The 21,693-nt window shown below is 45.8% G+C and overlaps 1 protein-coding gene across 2 annotated transcripts in view; it reads left to right on the top strand.

Annotated features, from left to right (window-relative positions):
- Positions 1 to 21,693, top strand: part of trpn1 (transient receptor potential cation channel, subfamily N, member 1) — a 349,847-nt gene that overhangs the window by 244,117 nt on the left and 84,037 nt on the right. For both annotated transcript variants that reach the window (XM_085992435.1, XM_085992434.1), the window contains exons 12-16: positions 655 to 753; positions 5,256 to 5,384; positions 17,387 to 17,515; positions 18,984 to 19,100; positions 21,333 to 21,431. In XM_085992435.1, the coding sequence (XP_085848561.1) occupies positions 655 to 753; positions 5,256 to 5,384; positions 17,387 to 17,515; positions 18,984 to 19,100; positions 21,333 to 21,431 (573 nt within the window). The remainder of the gene's footprint in view (positions 1 to 654; positions 754 to 5,255; positions 5,385 to 17,386; positions 17,516 to 18,983; positions 19,101 to 21,332; positions 21,432 to 21,693) is intronic.

The following is a 21,693-nucleotide window of genomic DNA, read 5'->3' as shown; positions in this document are numbered from 1 at the left end:
GGCTCTTCCCATTTATGTATTGCGGTTTGAACGTTCACTTCGATAAGTTGATGTGCACTGGAGGAGAAGATGAAAAGGTATTTGAATCTCTAGGGCAGACACTGCAGTTTCTATTTAACTGTTAAAATTATTGATATAGAAGGAAGTAAAATGATGTCTTGGGACAAGGAAGCATCAATAGCTATAAAAGTGATTCTTTCCTTAAAAAAAAACGTTCAAGCTTCAGACCCGAGAAATGCAGATACTCCTCCAGTTCTGTCAATATCAGGTGACTTTGGGTCCTGCTCTGCCTAGATTCTGGAGGTAAATCTATGCTGGCACATTACTGATTTGAATGCAGGAAAATCACATGAGCATTGGGGGGATGGGGGGTGAGGCTATGTAAACGAACGGGAGAGGGCTGCAGCAGACGTATCTTAGACGTGACGCAAACATTCGAGGAAATTAGCGTGCGATGGTGCTTCAGTGTAACTCAGTTCTGCTCGAATTCCTTTGGCGCAGAAGGCGCAACTCCGCTCTTGCGCCAAAGTTATGCCGAGAAGTCCTGGGAAATCCCGGGCCTATTGTCTGGACTGGTTAAGGTTAGCTACTCTTTTCCGGCTGTAGTGGGTTTTTATGTGATCCGTTTGGTTGCTTTGTTTTTGGTGTCGGCAGAACGGTGAGACGGCCATGCATATCGCGGCTCGGCACGGCAACATGAAAATGATCCAGGCGTTGATTGAGGAGGGAGGAGATCTAACGTGGCAGTCCAAGGTAAAGATGACCCGCTACTGCAAACAGATAAAAGAATGAAAAAGTATGTGCCGTAGCTTAACTCCCTTCCAATCTCTTTCCAGCATGTAATAGAATTACATCGAAATTTACAGCACAGAAACAGGCCATTCGGCCCAACTGGTCAGTGCCGGTGTTTATGCTCCACACGAGCCTCCTCCCACCTTACTTCATCTCAACCTATCAACATACCCTTCTATTCCTTTCTCCCTTGTGTGTTTATCTAGCTTCCCCTTAAATGCATCTATGCCATTCGCCTCAACCACTCCATGTGGTACCATATTCTCACCACTCTCTGAGTAAAGAAATTTCTCCTGAATTCCTTATTGGATTTATTTCTGACTATCTTCTATTTATGGCCCCTAGTTTTAGACTTCCCCACAAGTGGAAACATCTTCCCTCCCAAGTCTACCTTTCATAAATTTAAAGACCTCAATCAGGTCACCCCTCAGTCTTCTCTCTCCTGGAGAAAGGAGCCCCAATCTGTCCTGATAGTTGTACTCTCAGTTCTGGTATCATCATTGTAAATCTCTTTTGCACTTTCTCCAGTGCTTCTATATCCTTTTTGTATTATGGAGACCAGAACTGTGTAATACACTTGAAAAAGTATATGTATTTTAAACTGTGCAAGATTGCTACTGGCTATCCCCGGGAGACTAGAGATGAACTAATGGTGGTGATAAAGATTCTGTTGTTTGTAGCTAAACTTACGAACGTATAAAACGGAATAAGAAAATCTATTAGGCAAATAGAGTTTGCCTCCTTCCAAAGAAACTTGTAGCATTTACATACATACATCGGATTACACGGGATATACGGCACAGAAACAGGCCATTCGGCCCAACAAGTCCATGCTGGTGTTTATGCTCCACTCGAGCCTCCTCCCATCTTTCCACATCTAAATCTATCAGCGTAACCCTCTATTCCCTTCTCCCTCATATGCTTGTCTAGCCTCCCCTTAAATGCATCTGTACTATTTGCTTCAACCACTCCCTGTGGTAGCGAGCTCCACATTCTCACCACTCTCTGGGTAAAGAAGTTTCTTCTGAATTCCCTATTGGATTTCTTGGTTATTTTAAAGACCTCTATTAGGTCACCCCTCAGCCTTCTTTTTTCAAGAGAAAAGAGACCCAGCCTGTTAATCCTTTCCTGATATGTATACCTTCACATTTCTGGCATCATCCTTGTAAATCTTCTCTGCACCCTCTCCAGTGTCTCTATATCCTTTTTATAATATGGTCACCAGAACTGTACGCAGTACTCTAAGTGTGGTCTAACCAAGGTTCGATTACTGTCAAAAATTCAACCGCTTGTATTTATAAAGTAACTTCTTACGTAGAAGAACCTCTCTGATTGCTTTACAGGGAAAAGGAGTTCCCCAGGCTGGAAATTAGAGGGAGTTAAGGTGGGGAAAACCAAGGGCCTAGTCAAAGAAATTGTTTTTGAGGAGGCTTTGAGATAAAAGGAAAGAATTTTAAAGAGCAGGGATATAGAGATTGGGAATATCGAGCTCTGGTAGTGGAGCTTATTAGTGTATAAAAATTATTTGTAGCTGGAACTCCACACTCAATCCAAAAATACAGCTGCGCACCTAGCCCCACCCCCCTCCCACATTAATCCAAAAATACAACTGCCCGCCTATCCCCACCCCCCTCCCACATTAATTCAAAAATACAGCTGCGCACCTAGCCCCACCCTGCTCCCACATTATTCCAAAAATACAGCTGTCCGCCTATCCCCACCCCCCTCCCACATTAATCCAAACATACAGCTGCCCACCTATCCCCACACCCCCCCCACATTAATTCAAAAATACAGCTGCCGGCCTATCCGCACCCCCCTCCCACATTAATCCAAACATACAGCTGCCCGCCTATCCCCACCCTCCCCCCCACATTAATTCAAAAATACAGCTGCCCGCCTATCCCCACCCCCCTCCCACATTAATTCAAAAATACAGCTGCGCACCTAGCCCCACCCCCCCACATTAATCCAAAAATACAGCTGCCGGCCTATCCCCACCCCCCTCCCACATTAATCCAAACATACAGCTGCCCGCCTATCCCCACCCCCCCCCGACATTAATCCAAAAATACAGCTGCCCGCCTATCCCCACCTCCCCCCACATTAATCCAAACATACAACTGCCCGCCTATCCCCACCCCCCTCCCACATTTTGCTGTATTTTTACTTCCTTCTACCATGAACCTCTTTCTCTGCAGGACTCTTCAAAATGGCACCTGTCACAAATGCTGCTGCTTAGATAATCACTTTATAACAGTCCAAACTTATTTCTGAATGTAAATGTATACCAACTGCAAAACAGTTTCCCGGTAAGAAAATAAATGTGGCATGTGTTAGGCAGGTTCTGAAATCCCTAACAGTGCAGCTTATTTAAATGTTCAGTACAGTTCGCATCTTCTCTTTCAAGTGGAAGAGTCCTGTTCCAACATAAAAACAGTACTTTCAGTGAAATAAGAGGACTATTGTGGAAAGACAGCACACTATAAATGGAACGTTTTTGAAAAGTGTAGAGGGGCAGAGAGACCTTGGTGTCCATGTACACAAATCCTTAAAATGCCAAAAAAGCATATGGGTTACTTGGTTTTATAAATAGAGGAAAGAGATCATACTAGAACTTTATAAAGCATTCATTAGGCCTCAGCTGGAGTATTGTGGACAATTCTGGGCACCACATTTCAGGAAAGATGTAAAGGCCTTAAAAAGGGCACAGAGGAGTTCTACCAGGATGTTACCAGGGATGAAGGACTTCAGTTATGAGGAGAGGTTGGAAAAGTTAGGACTGTTCCCCTTGGAACAGAGAAGGTTAAGAGGTGACCTAATAGAGGTTTTCAAGATGATGAGAGGTTTTGATAGAGTGAATAGGGAAACAATATTCCCTCTGGCGAGTGGGTCAATAACTATAGGTCATAGATTCAACATCATTGGAAAAAGATCTAGAGGGGAGAGGAGGAGACATTTTTTCACTCCGAGCGTTGTCAGGATCTGGAACGCTCTACCTAAAAAGATGGTGGAAGCTGATTCCATAAGTAATTTTAAAATGGAATTGGACAGGTACTTGAGGATGAGCATCATACAGGGTTACGGACAAAAAGCGGGGATGTGGGACTAAGCACGACTGCTCTTTCAAAGAGCCAGCGCAGGCACAACGGGCCGAATGGCCATCTTCAGTGCTGTAAGTTTCTATGAATCTATAAATCTATAATCTAAGATACATTAGCATATCAACAACAACATAGAAACATAGAAGATAGGAGCAGGAGTAGGCCATTCAGCCCCTCGAGCCTGTTCCGCCATTTAATTAGATCATGGCTGATCATCCAAATTCAGTACCCTGTCCCTGCTTTCTCCCCATATCCCTTGATCCCTTTAGCCTTAAGAAATATATCTAACTCCTTCTTGAATATATTTAATGAATTGGCCTCAACTGCCTTCTGTGGTAGAGAATTCCACAGATTCACCACTCTCTGGGTGAAGAAATTCCTCCTCATCTCAGTCCTAAATGGCTTACCCCTTATCATTAGACTGTGACCCCTGGTTCTGGACTCCCCCGCCATCGGGAACATCCTTCTTGCATCTAATCTGTCTAGTCCTGTTAGAATTTTATAAGTTTCAATGAGATCCCCTCTCATTCTTCTAAACTCTAGCGAATACAAGCCCAATCGACCCAATCTTTCTTCATACGTCATTCCTGCCATCCCAGGTATCAGTCTGGTGAATCTTCGCTGCACTCCCTCCATGGCAAGAACATCCTTCCTCAGATAAGGCGACCAAAACTGCACACAATACTCAAGGTGTGGTCTCACCAAGGCCCTGTACAACTGCAGCAAGACATCCTTGCTCCTGTACTCGAATCCTCTCGCTATGAAGGCCAACATACCATTTGCCTTCTTAACCGCCTGCTGTACCTGCATGCTTACCTTCAGCGACTGGTGCACAAGGACACCGTTGCACGTCCCCTTTTTCCAATCTATTGCTGTTCAGATAATAATCTGCCTTCCTGTTTTTGCCACCAAAGTGGATAACAATAACAACTTGCATTTATATAGCGCCTTAAAAGTAGTAAAACATCCCAAGGCATTTCACAGGAGTGATTATCAAACAAAATTTGACACCAAGCCATATAAAAAGATATACGTACAGGTGACCAAAAGCTTGCTCAAAGAGGTAGGTTTTAAGGAGTGTCTTAAAGGAGGAGAGAGAGAGGTGGAGATGCAAAGAGGTTTAGGGAAGGAACTCCAGAGTTTAGGCACGCCCGGCAATGGTGGAGCGATGAAAATCGTGGGATGCTCATGAGGCCAGAATTGGAGGAGAGCAGAGATCTCGGAGGATTGTAAGGCTTGATATGGCTCTCAGCTCAAGCACTCGAAATGTCATTAGAAATTTGGGTCAGCATCAGAGCTTTGTGCGTAAGCCAATGTTTAGTAAGAATCAGACTGTGTGATTGTTGCTTCTTTGTTTAGGCTGGAGAGAATCCACTGCACATTGCAGTCCGACACTGTCACGTCAGTGTTGTGGAAGAAATCCTCAACTACCTGACCAATGAGAGGAGCCACATCGAGGCTGCTGTGTGTGTCAACCAGGAAAATAAGGTAAGAAACCAGGAAAGTGAGTGATGTCAGAAATCTTTTTATTGAAACTAGAAATTTCCATAAAAGATGGGATTAAGGGAAGGGAGAGATCTAAAACTCTCAACCACTGCCTCCAAAAAAACTTTACATTTTTTAATTCATTGAAATGAGTAAACTCCATCCTACTTGATAAAGGAATATGTTTCCTTTTGTACTCCATTTTCTGTGAACTGTTCATGAAAACTGTGCTGTAATCCTGCTAAGAGCAGTTTTCAACATTATTCTCTCTGATGCCCTTATCATCAAATTTGAGTTGTACAGGACAGGTTGGGGAAAGAAAACATTTTGTTCAATCCAATACATTATATTAAGCGTAAGTCTTAAAGCAATTTGAATGGTCAGTGATTTAATCCATATTCTCACAATGTTATGTCTAGTAATTTCCTTCTTCCCCTCCACTTCAGTTATTAAATTCATCCGTACCTCTTTGGTTTCCTTTCCTTTGCCATTTTAGCCACTTTAGTGCTTATTCCAGCTGCACCTCCTCTTGTTTGGGCTCGACACCATCAGAGCTGATTCTCTTGTCCATATTTCAGCTTCTCCAAACAACCTCTACCTATCATAAATAACAACAGAAAATGCTGGAAAAACTCAGCAGGCGAGGCAACATCCGTGGAGCGAGAAATAGAGTCAACGTTTCAGGTCAAAACCCTTCGTCAGGGTTTCAACCCGAAACGTTAACTCTATTTCTCTCTCCACGGATGTTGCCTGGCCTGCTGAGTTTTTCCAGCATTTTCTGTTGTTATTTCGAATTTCCAGCACCCGCAGTATTTTGCTATCGTAACCTCTACCTATCTCCCTATTGGCTCCTTTTCTTCCCAGGCTAAATGTTTTCACAAGGATGGGCCATTACCTCAAAACCAGCACCTCTGTGAGGTCCCGAGATGCTGACCTCTAGTCCTTGAAATTCCACCTGCTTCCCTTCAGGGTCAACATTTTTGTGATTGGCAATTGCAGGGCTGAACCAGAGGCATTGACTGCTCCAGGCCATGGTGTTAAATCCGTGAATCTTAATGTATGGTGTCCTTCAAGAAATCGACAGAGACTGCAGAGGAACAATCAACAGGTGTTTACTGGATGAGGGTTACTCTAAAACTAACAGTACAGATCCCTACTCAGGGTTTATATACAGGTGTGGTCACTGCCGGTACTACAGTATACAGGAGCTGTAAAAAGTAGTTCTCCCCTTAAAGGTACATACACTACAATTCCTCCCCTGTTAGATTAACAGTACCATAACATTCATTTAACAATTAACACTTTTAACATGCAACATTAACTGAAAATAGTCCATTTATAAATTCAGTCTTTGGGGCGGCTTCCTGATCCTTTCTGGATAGCGCCTTTCCTGAGTGTCTTGCTCTTGGTGCGGAGGCGATTCTGGCCCCCTGTCGTTGGTTGGTTCATCAGCTTCTGATGCTACTGTTTCTGGGGTAGATGCTACCTGTATATCGGGTTCATCACCAGGTACGCGAGACATGGGGTTAACTCATTCCTGTGACTCTAGGATCTGGTCGACATGGCGTCTCACAATGTTCTCCCCAACATCCACTGTGTACATTAGTGGCCCCTGCCGTGTGCATATCATTCCGGGTTGCCATTTCTCTGTTCGGTAGTCGCGGGCCAAGACTGGTTGCCCTACATTGAAGCTCCTTGTCGGCTTCTCATTGATGTGCTGGAATTGCTTATTCTCAACATCTCTTCGTATATTTGGTCTGAGCAAATCCAGACGAGATCTCAACCTTCGGTTAAAGAACATCATGGCCGGGGTTTGGTTGGTGACTGCATGTGTCGCATTTCTGTAGGCTAACAGGAAATTGTCCACCTTATGCTGCAGTGGAATGTTGTCATCGCACATGGCCCTTACTGCCTTTTTAAAGGTTTGTACGAACCTCTCAGCCAATCCATTTGTGGCTGGATGATACGGGGCGGATGTGTAATGCCTTACCCCATTCCTTTTCATAAATTTCCAAAACTCTTCGGACACAAACTGTAGTCCGTTATCAGAGCAAATCTGCTCTGGCAAGCCGTTCCTGGCAAATATGGTCCGTAGGACTGCAATCGTTTTCTCCGTGGTGGTGGAGGACATTTTGATCACCTCAGGCCATTTCGAGTGCGCATCCACGGCTATTAAAAACATTGAGTCCATGAATGGACCAGCAAAATCAATATGCACCTGTTGCCATGGAGAGGAGGGCCACTCCCATGGGTGTAGAGGGGCATGTGGTGGTGCATTTTGGACCTTCTGGCATCCTGAGCAGCTCTTTGTCAGGTCCTCGATTTGCTGATCGATCCCCAGCTGTAGTATATGTGCTTTAAGTCAGAACTACTTTTTACAGCTCCTGTATACTGTAGTACCAGCAGTGACCACACCGGTATATAAGCTGTGCGCATGCCTCTGTACCCCAGTCTAGAGATTACCCTCCTCCAGTAAAGACCTGTTATTTGTTTATGTACAGCATCCGTGTAATTATTTATCCACTGAACCACGGATCTAACAGTGGCGACGAGTGTTGATGCGAATCTACCTGCAACATAAAAAAAAAATAGTCGAGTCCAGGAACACGGGCGTCGACCGCGAGCAACCGCCCAGCAGTCAGGCAGAGATCCAACTTCGCTGGGGAGGCTGTGGAGAGCCGGGCTTGGTTCCCCAGCCACAACGAGCAGTAAGAGACCGACGACAGGTCCAGAGCAGACCCTTCCCGAGCAGCGGCGGCTGGAGCCGACCGACGGCAGAGAGAGAGAGCCGAGCAGCGTCGATGGGGTAAGAAAGAGGGTGAAGAGAGCAGGGCGCAGCCGGGGGTTGATCACCGAGCGGCGTCGAGGAAAAATACTGCAAACCGGAGAGAGAGAGGGTAAGAAACAGCCGGGTTCTAGACTGAGCGGCGTCGACAAATATCAAGAGAAGAACACACAGAGCACAGCCAGGGATCACGGGCTGATCAGGGTCCGCGGGGCAAAGCAAGGGGAGACGCCATTGAGCCGCGGAGAAGCAGGGAGAGCGCGGGAGATGCCATTGAGCTGCGGAGAAGCAGGGAGAGTGCGGGAGGCACCATTGAGCCGCGGAGAAGGAAGAGCGCGGGAGACGCCATTTTGCGAAGCCGCAGCGGAGAAGACGGGCAAGCGCGGGAAGGAAGGAAAGCGCGGGAGACGCCATTTTGTGCCAGCGGAGAAGAAGGGGAAGCGCGGGAGGCGCCATTGGTGATAGTTAACGCACAACCAAGGATGCCGAAGAGTGGCAGTATCTCTACGTTCGACAATGAAGTCGAAGATTGGGCGACATATGTGGAACGTATTGAGGTGTACTGCAGGGCGAATGAAGTGCCAGATGCTAATAAAGCACTGGTTCTGTTAAATTCCATGGGTGCAAAAACTTATGGGTTACTGCGAAATCAAATAACCCCAGAGAAGCCGGTAAACAAGAATTTTGAAAGCATAGTAGAAATCCTGCAGGACCACTTAAACCCCACACCGCTGCTGCTAGCAGAATGATTTAAGTTCCATAAAAGGAACCAACACAAAGACGAAAGCAATGCTGAGTACCTAACGGAACTGCGCAAGCTATCGAAATACTGCCAGTTTGGAGCGGGACTAGCAGACACGTTAAGGGACAAGTTTGTGTGTGGGCTACAAAGTGAAGGAACCCAGAAACGGCTTCTATCAGAAAAGGACCTTACGCTGGACAAAGCTTTCTGTATGGCAGTATCACATGAAGCAGCCGCAAGGGGCGCTGCAGAGATACAACGGAGACCGCAAGAATATGGCACCAACGAAATGACCGATGGAATAGGGAAGTGCTATCGCTGCGGCAGAACAACACATGACCAGAAAGATTGTTGGTTCAAGGACCAAGTGTGCAGACAGTGTGGGAAAGCAGGACACATAGCAAGAGTCTGCAGGTCTGGGAAGAAAACCAACAGTAAGAAATCGCCACAGGAGAAGTACAAAAAGGTACACCAGGTGATGGACAGTGGTTCAGACGAACAGAAAAGTGACACAGACTCCGGAAGCAAGGAGCTGGGTTGTCTGAAATTACATAATGTAACCAAAATGGAGGATCACCAGACTATCTGGGTTACACTCAAGATAGACGGAGTCCAAGCGGAAATGGAATTGGACACAGGGTCAGCTCTAACAGTCATAATTCAAAGAGACTACAAGCGGCTATTTTCACACATACCCTTGAAAGCTACAGAGATTGTCTTCAAGACGTATACGGGGCAAAAAGTCTACCCCAAAGGAAAAATAAGGGTGGAAGTGACATATAAAGGTCAGGAAATACCTAAAATGGATATATATGTATTGCCAAATGGAGGACCACCACTGCTAGGACGTGAATGGATCCGGAAGATACATTCAGATTGGCATTCCATGCAGGCACTGAAGGTGGAGGCCAAAAAGGATGACGACGTCACACCTGGACGACTGTCAAAAATGCTAACTGACGCAAAAGAAGTGCTCCAGGAGGGACTAGGAACACTAAAAGGAATAACAGCAACAATTAAAATAGAGGATAATGCAAGCCCAAAGTTTCTGAAGGCCAGACCAGTGCCTTATGTGATCAGACCAGCGGTTGAAGCAGAGCTGGAAGGGTTGGAACGTTCAGGAGTACTGTCCAAAGTGGACTGGAGCGAGTGGGCTACACCCATCGTTCCTGTAATGAAGAGGTCGTTGAGTAATACACCTGGGGAACCAAAGAAGGTCCGCATCTGTGGGGATTTTAAGGTGACAGTGAACCCAGTCCTTCACACGGCGCAATATCCGCTTCCACGAATTGAGGATATTTTCGCCTCGCTATCTGGTGGTAAACGCTTCACCAAAATTGATCTAGCCCAGGCGTACTTGCAAATGGAGGTAGAAGAAGCTTCGAAACATTACCTTATGATCAACACCCATAAAGGTCTCTATCAATACAACCGGCTGGTGTTTGGAGTAGCCTCAGCTCCGGCTATCTGGCAAAGGGTGATGGATCAGGTCCTGCAAGGGATCCCAGGGACCCAGTGTTATTTGGACAACATCTTGGTCACGGGCGAAAATGACAGTGATCACCTCGCCAACTTGGAGAAGGTGCTCACCAGATTAAAGGAATATGGGCTACGAGCTAATCGCCACAAGTGCGAGTTTTTCCAGAAACAGATCTCGTATTGCGGCCACGTCATCGATGAAGAGGGGTTACATAAGTCCCCTGACAAGATAGAGGCAGTAGTCAAGGCTCCAGCACCGGAAAATGTGTCACAACTGAGGTCGTTCCTCGGGCTGGTAAACTATTACCACAAGTTCTTACCAAATTTGTCTACGGTATTACACCCTCTGAACAACCTACTGCAAACAGGGGTACCATGGAAGTGGGATGACGAACGTAGACGAGCTTTCCAGAAGTGTAAAGAATTGATCACATCAAAAGAGGTGTTGGCCCATTTCAACCCAGCACTACCAATTCATTTGGCATGTGATGCATCACCCTACGGCATTGGAGCAGTGCTGTCGCACAAATTCCCAGACGGGTTGGAGAGGCCAGTGGCCTTTGCGTCTCGGTCACTAACCTCAGCCGAGCGCAACTACGCCCAGATTGACAGGGAGGCCCTCAGCCTAGTATGGGGAGTAAAAAAATTCAACCACTATCTGCATGGACAGAAGTTCACCTTGCTGACTGACCACCAACCACTTGTCTCTATCTTTAATCCTAAGAAGGGCGTGCCAGTAATGACTGCACAGCGGTTACAAAGATGGTCCCTGTTTCTAGGGGCGAATCAATATGAAATAGAATATAAAGGCATGAGACAGCATGGGAACGCTGATGGGCTATCGCGCCTGCCACTGCCTACTGTGGAGGAAGCACCAGCAGTGGACCCTATCAAGATATTTTATTCGTCAATAATTGAACGATTGCCAGTAACAAACGCGGATATAGAGAAGGAGACCCGCAATGATCCGACGCTGTCACGGGTATATGAATTGACGGTGAGGGGATGGCCAACACATGGCGACTCACTGTTGCCAGCATTCTCATCCAGAAGAGAACAGCTGTCAGTATGCCAGGGGATAGTGATGTGTGGATCCAGAGTGGTGATTCCACCCAAGTTAAGGGAGAGAGTGCTAAATGAGCTACATGAAGGTCATCTGGGGGGAGTGAAAATGAAAAGCCTAGCTAGAGCTTATGTGTGGTGGCCGGGAATCGATCAACAAATCGAAGACCTAACTAAGAGCTGCTTAGGATGCCAGAAGGTCCAAAATGCACCACCACATGCCCCTCTACACCCATGGGAGTGGCCCTCCTCTCCATGGCAACGGGTGCACATTGATTTCGCTGGTCCATTCATGGACTCAATGTTCTTAATAGCAGTGGATGCTCATTCAAAGTGGCCTGAGGTGATAAAGATGTCTTCAACCACTACAGAGAAAACGATTGCAGTCCTACGGACCATATTTGCCAGAAACGTGTTGCCAGAGCAGATCTGCTCTGATAATGGACCACAGTTTGTGTCCGACGAGTTCCAAAAATTCATGAAAAGGAATGGGGTAAGGCATTACACATCCGCCCCGTATCATCCAACCACCAATGGATTGGCTGAGAGGTTCGTACAAACCTTTAAGAAGGCGATAAAGGCCATGTGCGACGAGGAAATTCCACTACAGCATAAGATGGACAATTTCTTATTAGCCTACCGAAACGCGACACATGCAGTTACCAACCAGACCCCGGCCATGATGTTCTTTAACCGAAGGTTGAGATCTCGTCTGGACTTGCTCAGACCAAATGTGCGAAGAAATGTTGAGGACAAACAATTCCAGCACATCAACGAGAAGCCGACAAGGAGCTTCAATGTAGGGCAACCAGTCTTGGCCCGTGACTATCGAACAGAGAAGTGGCAACCCGGAACGATATGTACAAGGCAGGGGCCATTAATGTACACAGTGGATGTCGGGGAGAACATTGTGAGACGCCACGTCGATCAGATCTTAGCATCACAGGAATGCGTCCACCCCATGTCTCGAGTACCTGGGGATGAACCCGACATACCGGTAGTATCTACTTCAGAACCAGTAGCAGTGGAACCCGATGAACTACCCGATGAAAGGGGGTCAGAATCGCCTCTGCACCAAGAACAAGAACCTCCGGAAAGGCGCTATCCCGAAAGGGTCAGGAAGCCGCCCCAAAGACTGAATCTATAAATGGACTTTTGTTATTGAATGTACATGTAAAAATGTAATTGTTATTTGAATATTAAGGGGGTATTATTAATCTAAAAAGGGAGGAATTGTAGTGCATATGCTTTAAGTCAGTACCACTTTTTACAGCTCCTGTACACTGTAGTACCGGCAGTGATCACACCGGTATATAAGCTGTGCGCATGCCTCTGTACCCCAGTCTAGAGATTACCCTCCTCCAGTAAAGACCTGTTATTTGTTTATGTACAGCATCCGTGTAATTATTTATCCACTGAACCACGGATCTAACACCGGCCACCACACATAAGCCCTAGCAAGGCTTTTCATTTTCACCCCTCCCAGATGGATTTCGTGAAGCTCATTGAGCACTCTCTCCCTTAACTTGGGTGGAATTACCACTCGGGATCCACACATCAAGGTCCCCTAGCATACTGACAGCTGTTCTCTTCTGGATGAGAATGCTGGCAACAGTGAGTCGCCATGTGTTGGCCATCCCTTCAGCGTCAAGTCATATACCCGAGACAGTGTTGGGTCATTTCGGGTCTCCTTCTCTATATCCGTGTTAGTTACTGGCAAGCGTTCAATTATAGTCGAATAAAATATTTCGACAGGGTCCACTGCTAGTGCTTCCTCCGCCGTAGGCAGTGGCAGGCGTGATAGCCCATCAGCATTTCCATGCTGTTTCGTGCCCTTATACTCTATTTCATATTGGTTCGCCCCTAGAAAAAGGGATCATCTTTGTAGCCGTTGCGCAGTCATCACCGGAACGCCCTTCTTTGGACTAAAGATGGAGACAAGTGGTTGGTGGTCAGTCAGCAAGGTGAACTTCTGCCCGTGCAGATAGTGGTTGAACTTTTTCACTCCCCACACAAGGCTGAGGGCCTCCCTGTCAATCTGGGCGTAGTTACGCTCAGCTGAGGTTAGCGACCGAGATGCAAAGGCTACTGGCCTCTCCGAGCCGTCCGGGAATTAGAGCGACAGCACCGCTCCAATACCATAGGGTGATGCATCACACGCCAACCGAATAAGTAGTGCTGGGTTGAAATGAGCCAACACCTCTTTTGATGTGATCAATTCTTTGCACTTCTGGAAAGCTTGTTTACATTCGTCATTCCACTTCCATGGTACCCCCGTTTGCAGTAGGGTGTTCAGTGGGTGTAGTACTGTAGACAAATTCGGCAAGAACTTATGGTAGTAGTTCACCAGCCCGAGGAACGACCTCAGTTGTGACACATTTTCCGGTGCTGGAGCCTCGACTACTGCCTCAATCTTTTCAGGGGACTTATGTAACCCCTCTTCATCAATAACGTGGCCACAATACGAGATCTGCTTCTGGAAAAACTCGCATTTGTGGTGATTAGCTCGGAGCCCATATTCCTTCAATCTAGTGAGCACCTGCTCCAGGTTGGCGAGGTGATCACTGTCATTTTTGCCTGTGACCAGGATGTCGTCCAAATAACACTGGGTCCCTGGAATCCCTTGCAGGACTTGATCCATTGCCCTTTGCCAAATAGCCGGAGCTAATGCTACCCCGAACACCAGCCGGTTGTATTGGTAGAGACCTTTATGAGTGTTGATCGTGAGGTACTGTTTCGAGGCTTCTTCTACCTCCATTTGCAGGTACGCCTGGGCCAGATCAATCTTAGTGAAGCGTTTTCCTCCAGATAGCGAGGCGAAAATATCTTCAATCCGCTGAAGTGGATATTGTATCGTGTGAAGGACTGGGTTCACTGTCACCTTAAAGACCCCACAGATGCAAACCTTCTTTGGTTCCCCAAGCGTATTGCTCAACGACCTCTTCATTACAGGAACGATGGGTGTAGCCCACTCGCTCCAGTCCACTTTGGACAGTACTCCAGAACGTTCCAAACCTTCCAGCTCTGCTTCGACGGCTGGGCGGATCGCATAAGGCCTGGCCTTAAAAAACTTTGGGCTTGCATTTTCCTCTATTTTGATCGTCGCTGTTATGCCTTTTAGTGTTCCGAGTCCCTGCTGGAACACTTCTTGTGCGTCAGTTAGCATTTTTGACAGTCGTCCAGGTGTGACGTCGTCATCCTTTTTGGCAACTACAGTCAGTGCTTGTATGGAATGCCAATCTAGCTGTATCTTCCGGATCCATTCACGTCCTAGTAGTGGTGGTCCTCCATCTGGCAATACATATAGGTCCATTTTTGGTGTTTCCTTGCCGTTATATATAATGTTCACCCTTATTTTTCCTTTGGGGTAGACTTTTTGCCCCGTGTACGTCTTCAAGACAATCTCTGTATCTCTCAAGGGTATATGTGAGAATAGCCGCTTGTAGTCGCTTCGGTTTATGACTGTTAGGGCTGATCCTGTGTCCAATTCCATTTTCACTTGGACTCCGTCTATCTTGAGCGTGACCCAGATAGTTTGGTGATCCTCCATTTTGATTACATTATGTAGTTTCAGACAACCCAGCTCCTTGCTTCCGGAGTCTGTATCACTTTTCTGTTCATCTGAACTACTCTCCGTCACCTTATGTACATTTTTGTACTTCTCCTGTGGAGATTTCTTGCTGCTGGTTTCCTTTCCCGACCTGCAGACTCTTGCTATGTGTCCTACTTTTCCACACTGTCTGCACACTTGGTCCTTGAACCAACAATCCTTATGGTCGTGTGTTGTTCTGCCGCAGCGATAACACTTCACTGCTCCATATGACATTTCGTTTGTGCCATATTCTTGTGGTCTCCGTTGTATCTCTGCAGCGCCCCGTGCGGCTGCTTCGTGTGATACTGCCATGCTGAAAGCCTTGTCCAGCGTAAGATCCTTTTCTGATAGAAGCCGTTTCTGGGTTCCTTCACTTTGAAGCCCACACACAAACTTGTCCCTTAAAGTATCTGCTAGTCCCGTTCCAAACTTGCAGTGTTTCGATAGCTTGCGCAGTTCCGTTAAATACTCAGCATTACTTTCGTCTTTATGCTGGTTCCTTTTGTGAAACTTAAATCTTTCTGCTATCAGCAGCGGTGTGGTGTTTAAGTGGTCCTGTAGGATTGCCACTATGCTTTCAAAATCCTTTTCCGCTGGCTTCTCTGGGGTTACTAGGTTTCGCAGTAAGCCATACGTTTTTGCACCCATGGAATTCAACAATACCAGCGCTTTCCTGGCATCTGGCACTTCATTCGCCTTGCAGTACACTTCTATGCGTTCTACATATGTCGCCCAATCTTCGACTTCATTGTCGAACGCTGTGACACTGCCACTCTTCGGCATCCCTGGGTGTGGTTAGACTGGCTATAAATGGCATCTCCCGCGCTCTCCCTTCTTCTCCGCTGTGGCTCAAAATGGCATCTCCCGCGCTCTCCCTTCTTCTCCGCTGCGGCTCAAAAATGGCGTCTCCCGCGCTCGCCCTTCTTCTCCGCTGCGGCTCAAATGGCATCTCCCGCGCTTTCCTTTCTTCCCCCCCCGCGGACGCTGCTCAGCCCTTGAACACCGGCCGTGCTCTGCGCGTTTTCCTGCGCGCCTCTCTCGTTGACGCTGCTCGGTCCTGAACCCCGGCTGCGCCCTGTGCACTTTACCCTCTCTCTCTGCTCCCGTCGACGCTGCTCGGCCTTTTCCTGTGCCGTCGGTCGGCTCTAGCCGCCGCTGTGCGGGAAGGGTCTGCACCGTACCTGTTGCCGGCCCGCCTCGCTGGAGTCTCCGCCCGTGCCTCTGGAATCGGCCTTCCTCTGCAGTGTTGCAGGTAGGTTCGAATCGCCTCGTCGCCAATGTTATATCCGTGAATCTTGATGTATGGTGTCTTTCAAGAAATAGACAGAGACTGCAGAGGAACCATCAACAGGTGTTTACTGGATGAGGGTTACTCTAAAACTAACAGTACAGATCCCTACTCAGGGTTTATATACAGGTGTGGTCACTGCCGGTACTACAGTATACAGGAGCTGTAAAAAATAATTCTCCCCTTAAAGGTACATACACTACACATGGCTGCTCATACCCCAGTCAAATTCTGGAGCCTATGATCTTGTGGCAAGTAAACTATATGATTCTTTACTCTTGAATAATGAGAGCAGCATGGTGATTGATACTCTGCCATGCTACGCTGTGATGTGGTGATCTATAGGTTGGAGATAATAATTGGAATCTGGTGCCATGCGGTGCGAGGTCAGAGGTCAAATTGTCTCTTGCCATTCTTGCATTCCTCAAGTTTCTGGTTACAGAGCATCATTAACAGAGGATATGGGGCAGGCAACTTATCTCCTCAGGAAAGATACACAGTGTGGAGGAACTTCCAGAGACAGAGGAGGAAAATCCACTAAAGGAGTGCCAACTTCCTGAAATGTTCTTACCAAACCTTTTTATGTTGTTTGCCAGCATACGACACTACCAAGCCAGTTCCATAAGACATTATCCTCCAGCTCTTTGGGATTCTCTTCTTAAACCTCTTCACTTAGCTATATCTCTCCCCATTTTCAAAAGCCTTCTCAAAACTTGCCTTCAGTCACCTGCGCTAATCTTTCCCTTCCTTCCTACTCATGTCCACCATTCCCTCTGTAAAGCCATTGGGGGGTATTTAGTTAAATGAAAGATGTATATATAAATGTAATTTATTGTTCACTAGCATGACCTATAGCTTTTCTAGCTTATATTTCTCTCCAAGCAACAAAAAAGATTCTGTCAAGTCTTTTTGGAGATGAGAAAGTAACTAATGAGAAACTGAGTGTTGCTGTTTTATATCAAGTAGATTTTTGAGCCGGCACTTTTGTAGGGTAGGCTAATATGGATGTTGTTACTTCCTCCTCTGTTAACTTTATATTTCCTTCTGTTTCATCCAGGAAGGAGAAACATCCCTGCACCTGGCAGCAGAGATTAAGAAGGATATGATTCACTTTCAGCAAGAAGACACTAAGATTGTTAAAATTCTCATGGAGTACGAGGCTGACATCACTGCAGCCACAAAGCTGGTAATTAATGCTGGGAAGCTACCTGGTGTGCAAGGAGTCAAAAGGACAGCAGTATAGTCATAGTGAGATATCTTGTGAGTCCTTTTATTATCTGCATAGATGAAGGAGGGAACATGAACTCAGGAAACAGATGCGAAGAGCAACACATCACCGAGGGAATCAGACATGTCAAATTTACTATTTGATGGATTGAGCATTATAAAGATATTAATCGGTCTTTTTGATTCACGTGGGAGTTAGGAAACGTATATAGAGCTCGGATAAGAGGGTGGATCCATGATTGAGGTGGTATGTACAGTGGAAGGAATGGGTTGATGGGCCGAATGGCCTCTTCTCATTTCAACCTCTTATTATTCTGATTTTCAATTTAATAGAAGTCTGCAATACATTGAAAGTAAAATGTACTGTAGCTCAAACTGTCCCTGCCAGTGTATACAGCAGGATGGAGTAGAGCTTTTGGACCAGGTATTATCAGAAACTGAAATATCCTGCAAAAAAAACCCAAAAGAGGCAAGAGCAACCTCTGCCATATTTTTTATAACTCCTTAAGAAAAAAAAGGCACCATCACTGTCTAATCAATTCATGATTCCTCAAGTCCGTATTTATATTTTTAGGTATTTGGTTCTTGGAGCTGGTTTGTGGATAGTCAAATGCCAAGTTGCTCCAACTTCTAAAATGCAGGGCAGGATCTAGTGAAAACAGCCTGTAGTGGCGCTTCGTAATTTCCAAACATGCAGCCACTGAGCTTTGAGGCTTTAGCAATGAGTAGACGCGTGTCGAAATAAAACGTTCCAAACCATAACTTTACCTTTAAACTGTTTACTGTAACACCTTACAAACAGAATTACAAAGCAAAACACGTTTAAATGCACACAGTCAAAAACTGTATTGCTCCAGCCCTCAAAGCTTCTGCCTTCTCCAGCCTCGTGGTGCTTGAGCTGTAAAATGGCTGGATACCATGTGACAAGCTTAAGGACTGTACCATTGTAGCAAGAATAAAGGGGGCCACTCAGCCTATACTATTGTAACAAGAAAAGAGGGGATTTCTCAATACAATAAGTCAGTCAGGTAAATTAACTGTATTATACTATTTAACCAATATTTTAAAGTATTTTCTCTCTTAAACTTTCATGACTCTTACATCAGCCTAATAAAGGGTTTCAATCTTTAAAAAGAAAAAAGTAACTGGAGTAGGCAAAATAAATTGTTACAATAGATAAAAATAAAAATAAAATAACATAATAGAGAAGAGAGAGGGAAAAACATGAAAGCAGAACATATGGGGGAGAGAAGGCCATCCAACCTAGCCAAGCGCATCGCTCCGGTAGATTAACTTCCCTATCATGGTAATATTATGCCCAAACCATCATAGGGAGATAATTAAAATGCAAAACTTTGCCTCTAGGGTTTCACTTGAAAATTTTTCTTCAGAGTTTTATTGAAAAATGATTCTTATTGATTTTCCAGACACTCGAGACTCCATTGCATTACTGCGCACATGTGGGGAATTCTGACGTTCTTCTTGAGATTTTGAAGTACATCGGCTCAAATAAATTGCAACAGGCCATCAATAAACAGTCCAAGGTATATTCCCACCATTTTATTCAAAATTTCTAGATATATTTAGGTCTTCTTAGATGTTAGGGAGGAGTCCTCATTGCAAATTATTCATAAATAGACCATTGCATTCGACACAGCAAAGGCCCTGGGCCCTGACAATGTTCTGGCTGTATTGCTGAAGACCTGAGTGCCAGATGCTCCTGGTCAAGCTGTTTCAGTGCAGCCATGAAACAGGCATCTACCTAATAATGTGCAAAATGGCCCAGGTATGTCTGTTCGCAAAAAAACAGGATAAATCTAACCCAACCAATTACTGCCCTATCAGCCTTCTCCCAATCATCAGTAAAAGTGATGATAAAAGTCATCAGTGTGTGATACCTACTCACCAATAAGCTGCTCCCCATCGCTCAGTTTGAATTCTTCCACAATCCCTCGGCTTCAGTCCTCATTTGCAGCCTTGATCCAGACATGGATGCAAGAGCTGAATGCCAGAGGAGGGGTAAGGGTAGCAACCCTCGACATCAAGGCAGCATTCAACTAAGAATGGCACCAACCACCCTAGCAAAACTGAGGTCAATGGGGGTCCAAGGGAAAACCCACCAGTGGGTTTTTATACCTGATACAAAGGAAAATTGCTGCAGTTGTTAGAGACCGATCATTGCCGCCCCAGGACATCACTACAGGAGTTCCTCAGGGAAGCGTCCTTGATCCAACCATCTCCAGCTGCTTCATCAATGGCCTTCCCTTCATCATAACGTCAGGAATGGGGCTGTTTGCTAATGAGTGTTCAGCTCCATTCACAAGTCTACTGAAAGTGAAACGATCACGTCAGCCTACAGCATGACTTAGGAAACATCCTTGTGTTCAAATCACTCCAGGGCCTCGTCCCTCCCTACCTCTGAAACCTCCTCCTGCCCTACAACCTCCCGAGATCTCTGCATTCCTCCGGCCTCTTGTGCATCCCCGACTTCTTTCGCCCCACCACTGGCGGTCGTGCCTTCAGCTGCCTAGGCCCCTAAGTTCTGGAGGTCCCTCCCTAAACCTCTCCGCCTCGCTAGCTCACTCTCCTCCTTAAAACCCACCTCTTTGACCAAGCTTTTGGTCATCTAACCTTTGACTCGGTGTCAATGTTTTTGTCTGATTGCGCTCCTATGAAGCACCTTGGGACATTTTACTACGTTAAAGGTGCTATATCAATGCAAGTTGTTGGTGTTGTTGTGGGGGAACACCTACATTATGTCTACTTGTGTAAATATCCACTTGGTAGCACTCTTGCCTCTTAGTTAGAAAGTTTTGGGTTCATGCTCCACTCTAGAGATTTAAGCACATCATTTTGGCTAATACTTCAGTGTAGTACTGAGGCAGTGCTGCACTGTCAGAGATACCATCTTTCAGATGAAATGTTAAACTGAGACCCTGCTTACCTCTCAGGTGATGATAAGAACACTCATCCCTCGACCAATATCATTCAAACAGATTATCTGGTAATTTATCTCATTGTTGTTTGTGGGACCTTGTTGTTGTTATATTTGAATAAATATTCAAATTGGTGCGGTACTAACTAGCTGCTTTTATTTCCAGACCCTCTAAAATAGACCATCAAAAAATAACATAAGTAATATAAGAGAAGACATTGGAGTAAAATTGCTGCGATGTGCTTACTCCCATCAGGGCGCCATCTAGTGCTCATTTAACAATATGCAAGTACCATACATATCAGCTGTGTGCAAATTGGGATGCCCTGAGGTCATGAAGGGTGCTATATAAATGAGGTTCTTTCTTGCTGGTGTGATGGTGCAACAAAACACCAATGCTGGAAATACACAGCAGGTCCATCTGCATCAAGTACAGTTACAATATTTTCTGTTTTTTATTTCTTGCTTTTCATTCAGTGGATTTCGTTGGAGTGGTCGGTCTGATTCTGAGTTTGCAGGTTGGGCAGGGAAGAGGAATTGCTTTGCATCTAATGGCTGCCATTGTGCTAATGGGTTACTAGCTTAATATCTGAAATGGTATTTATCCAGTGCACAGAAGTGTTTGGTCTTGATCTTGGAGGTTTGGGCGCATGGAAGTCTGCATGCATGTACCCAGTGTTCAAATTGTAGCGCACCTGCACTGCCGCCCCTCCTCTGAACTTCAGACTCAGAGTTCGGCACATTACAAGTTTAAATGTTCACATCTAATAATTAGTTTGCGCTTTTGTGCCTCTATGACAAAGTCAGTTAAATGTTCCCTGCATTTCCCATTTTATTTCAGAATGGTTGTTCCCCATTACTTCTGGCTGCAGAGAGGGGACACACAGAGATGGTGAAGATACTGCTGTTAAACCATGCTAGAGTGGATGTATTTGACGAGGTAACAACGATGTCCATTTTAAAGTACAAGGATGTCCTTGCCATGGAGGGAGCGCAGCGAAGATTCACCAGACTAATAGCTGGGATGGCAGGAATGACGTATGAGCAGAGATTGGGTCGATTAGGTTTATATTCGCTAGAGTTTAGGAGAATGAGAGGGGATCTCATTGAAACTTATAAAATTCTAACAGGACTAGACAGATTAGATGCAAGAAGGATGTTCCCGATGGCGGGGGAGTCCAGAACCAGGGGTCACAGTCTAA

The sequence above is a fragment of the Somniosus microcephalus genome, chromosome 7 (genome assembly GCF_052327205.1).
Source record: "Somniosus microcephalus isolate GS21.2 chromosome 7, FLI_Smic_1.0, whole genome shotgun sequence".
In the NCBI taxonomy this organism is placed as follows: domain Eukaryota; kingdom Metazoa; phylum Chordata; class Chondrichthyes; order Squaliformes; family Somniosidae; genus Somniosus; species Somniosus microcephalus.
The sequence above is the reverse complement of the archived record's forward strand: the minus strand, read 5'-3'. Positions and strand labels throughout refer to the sequence as shown.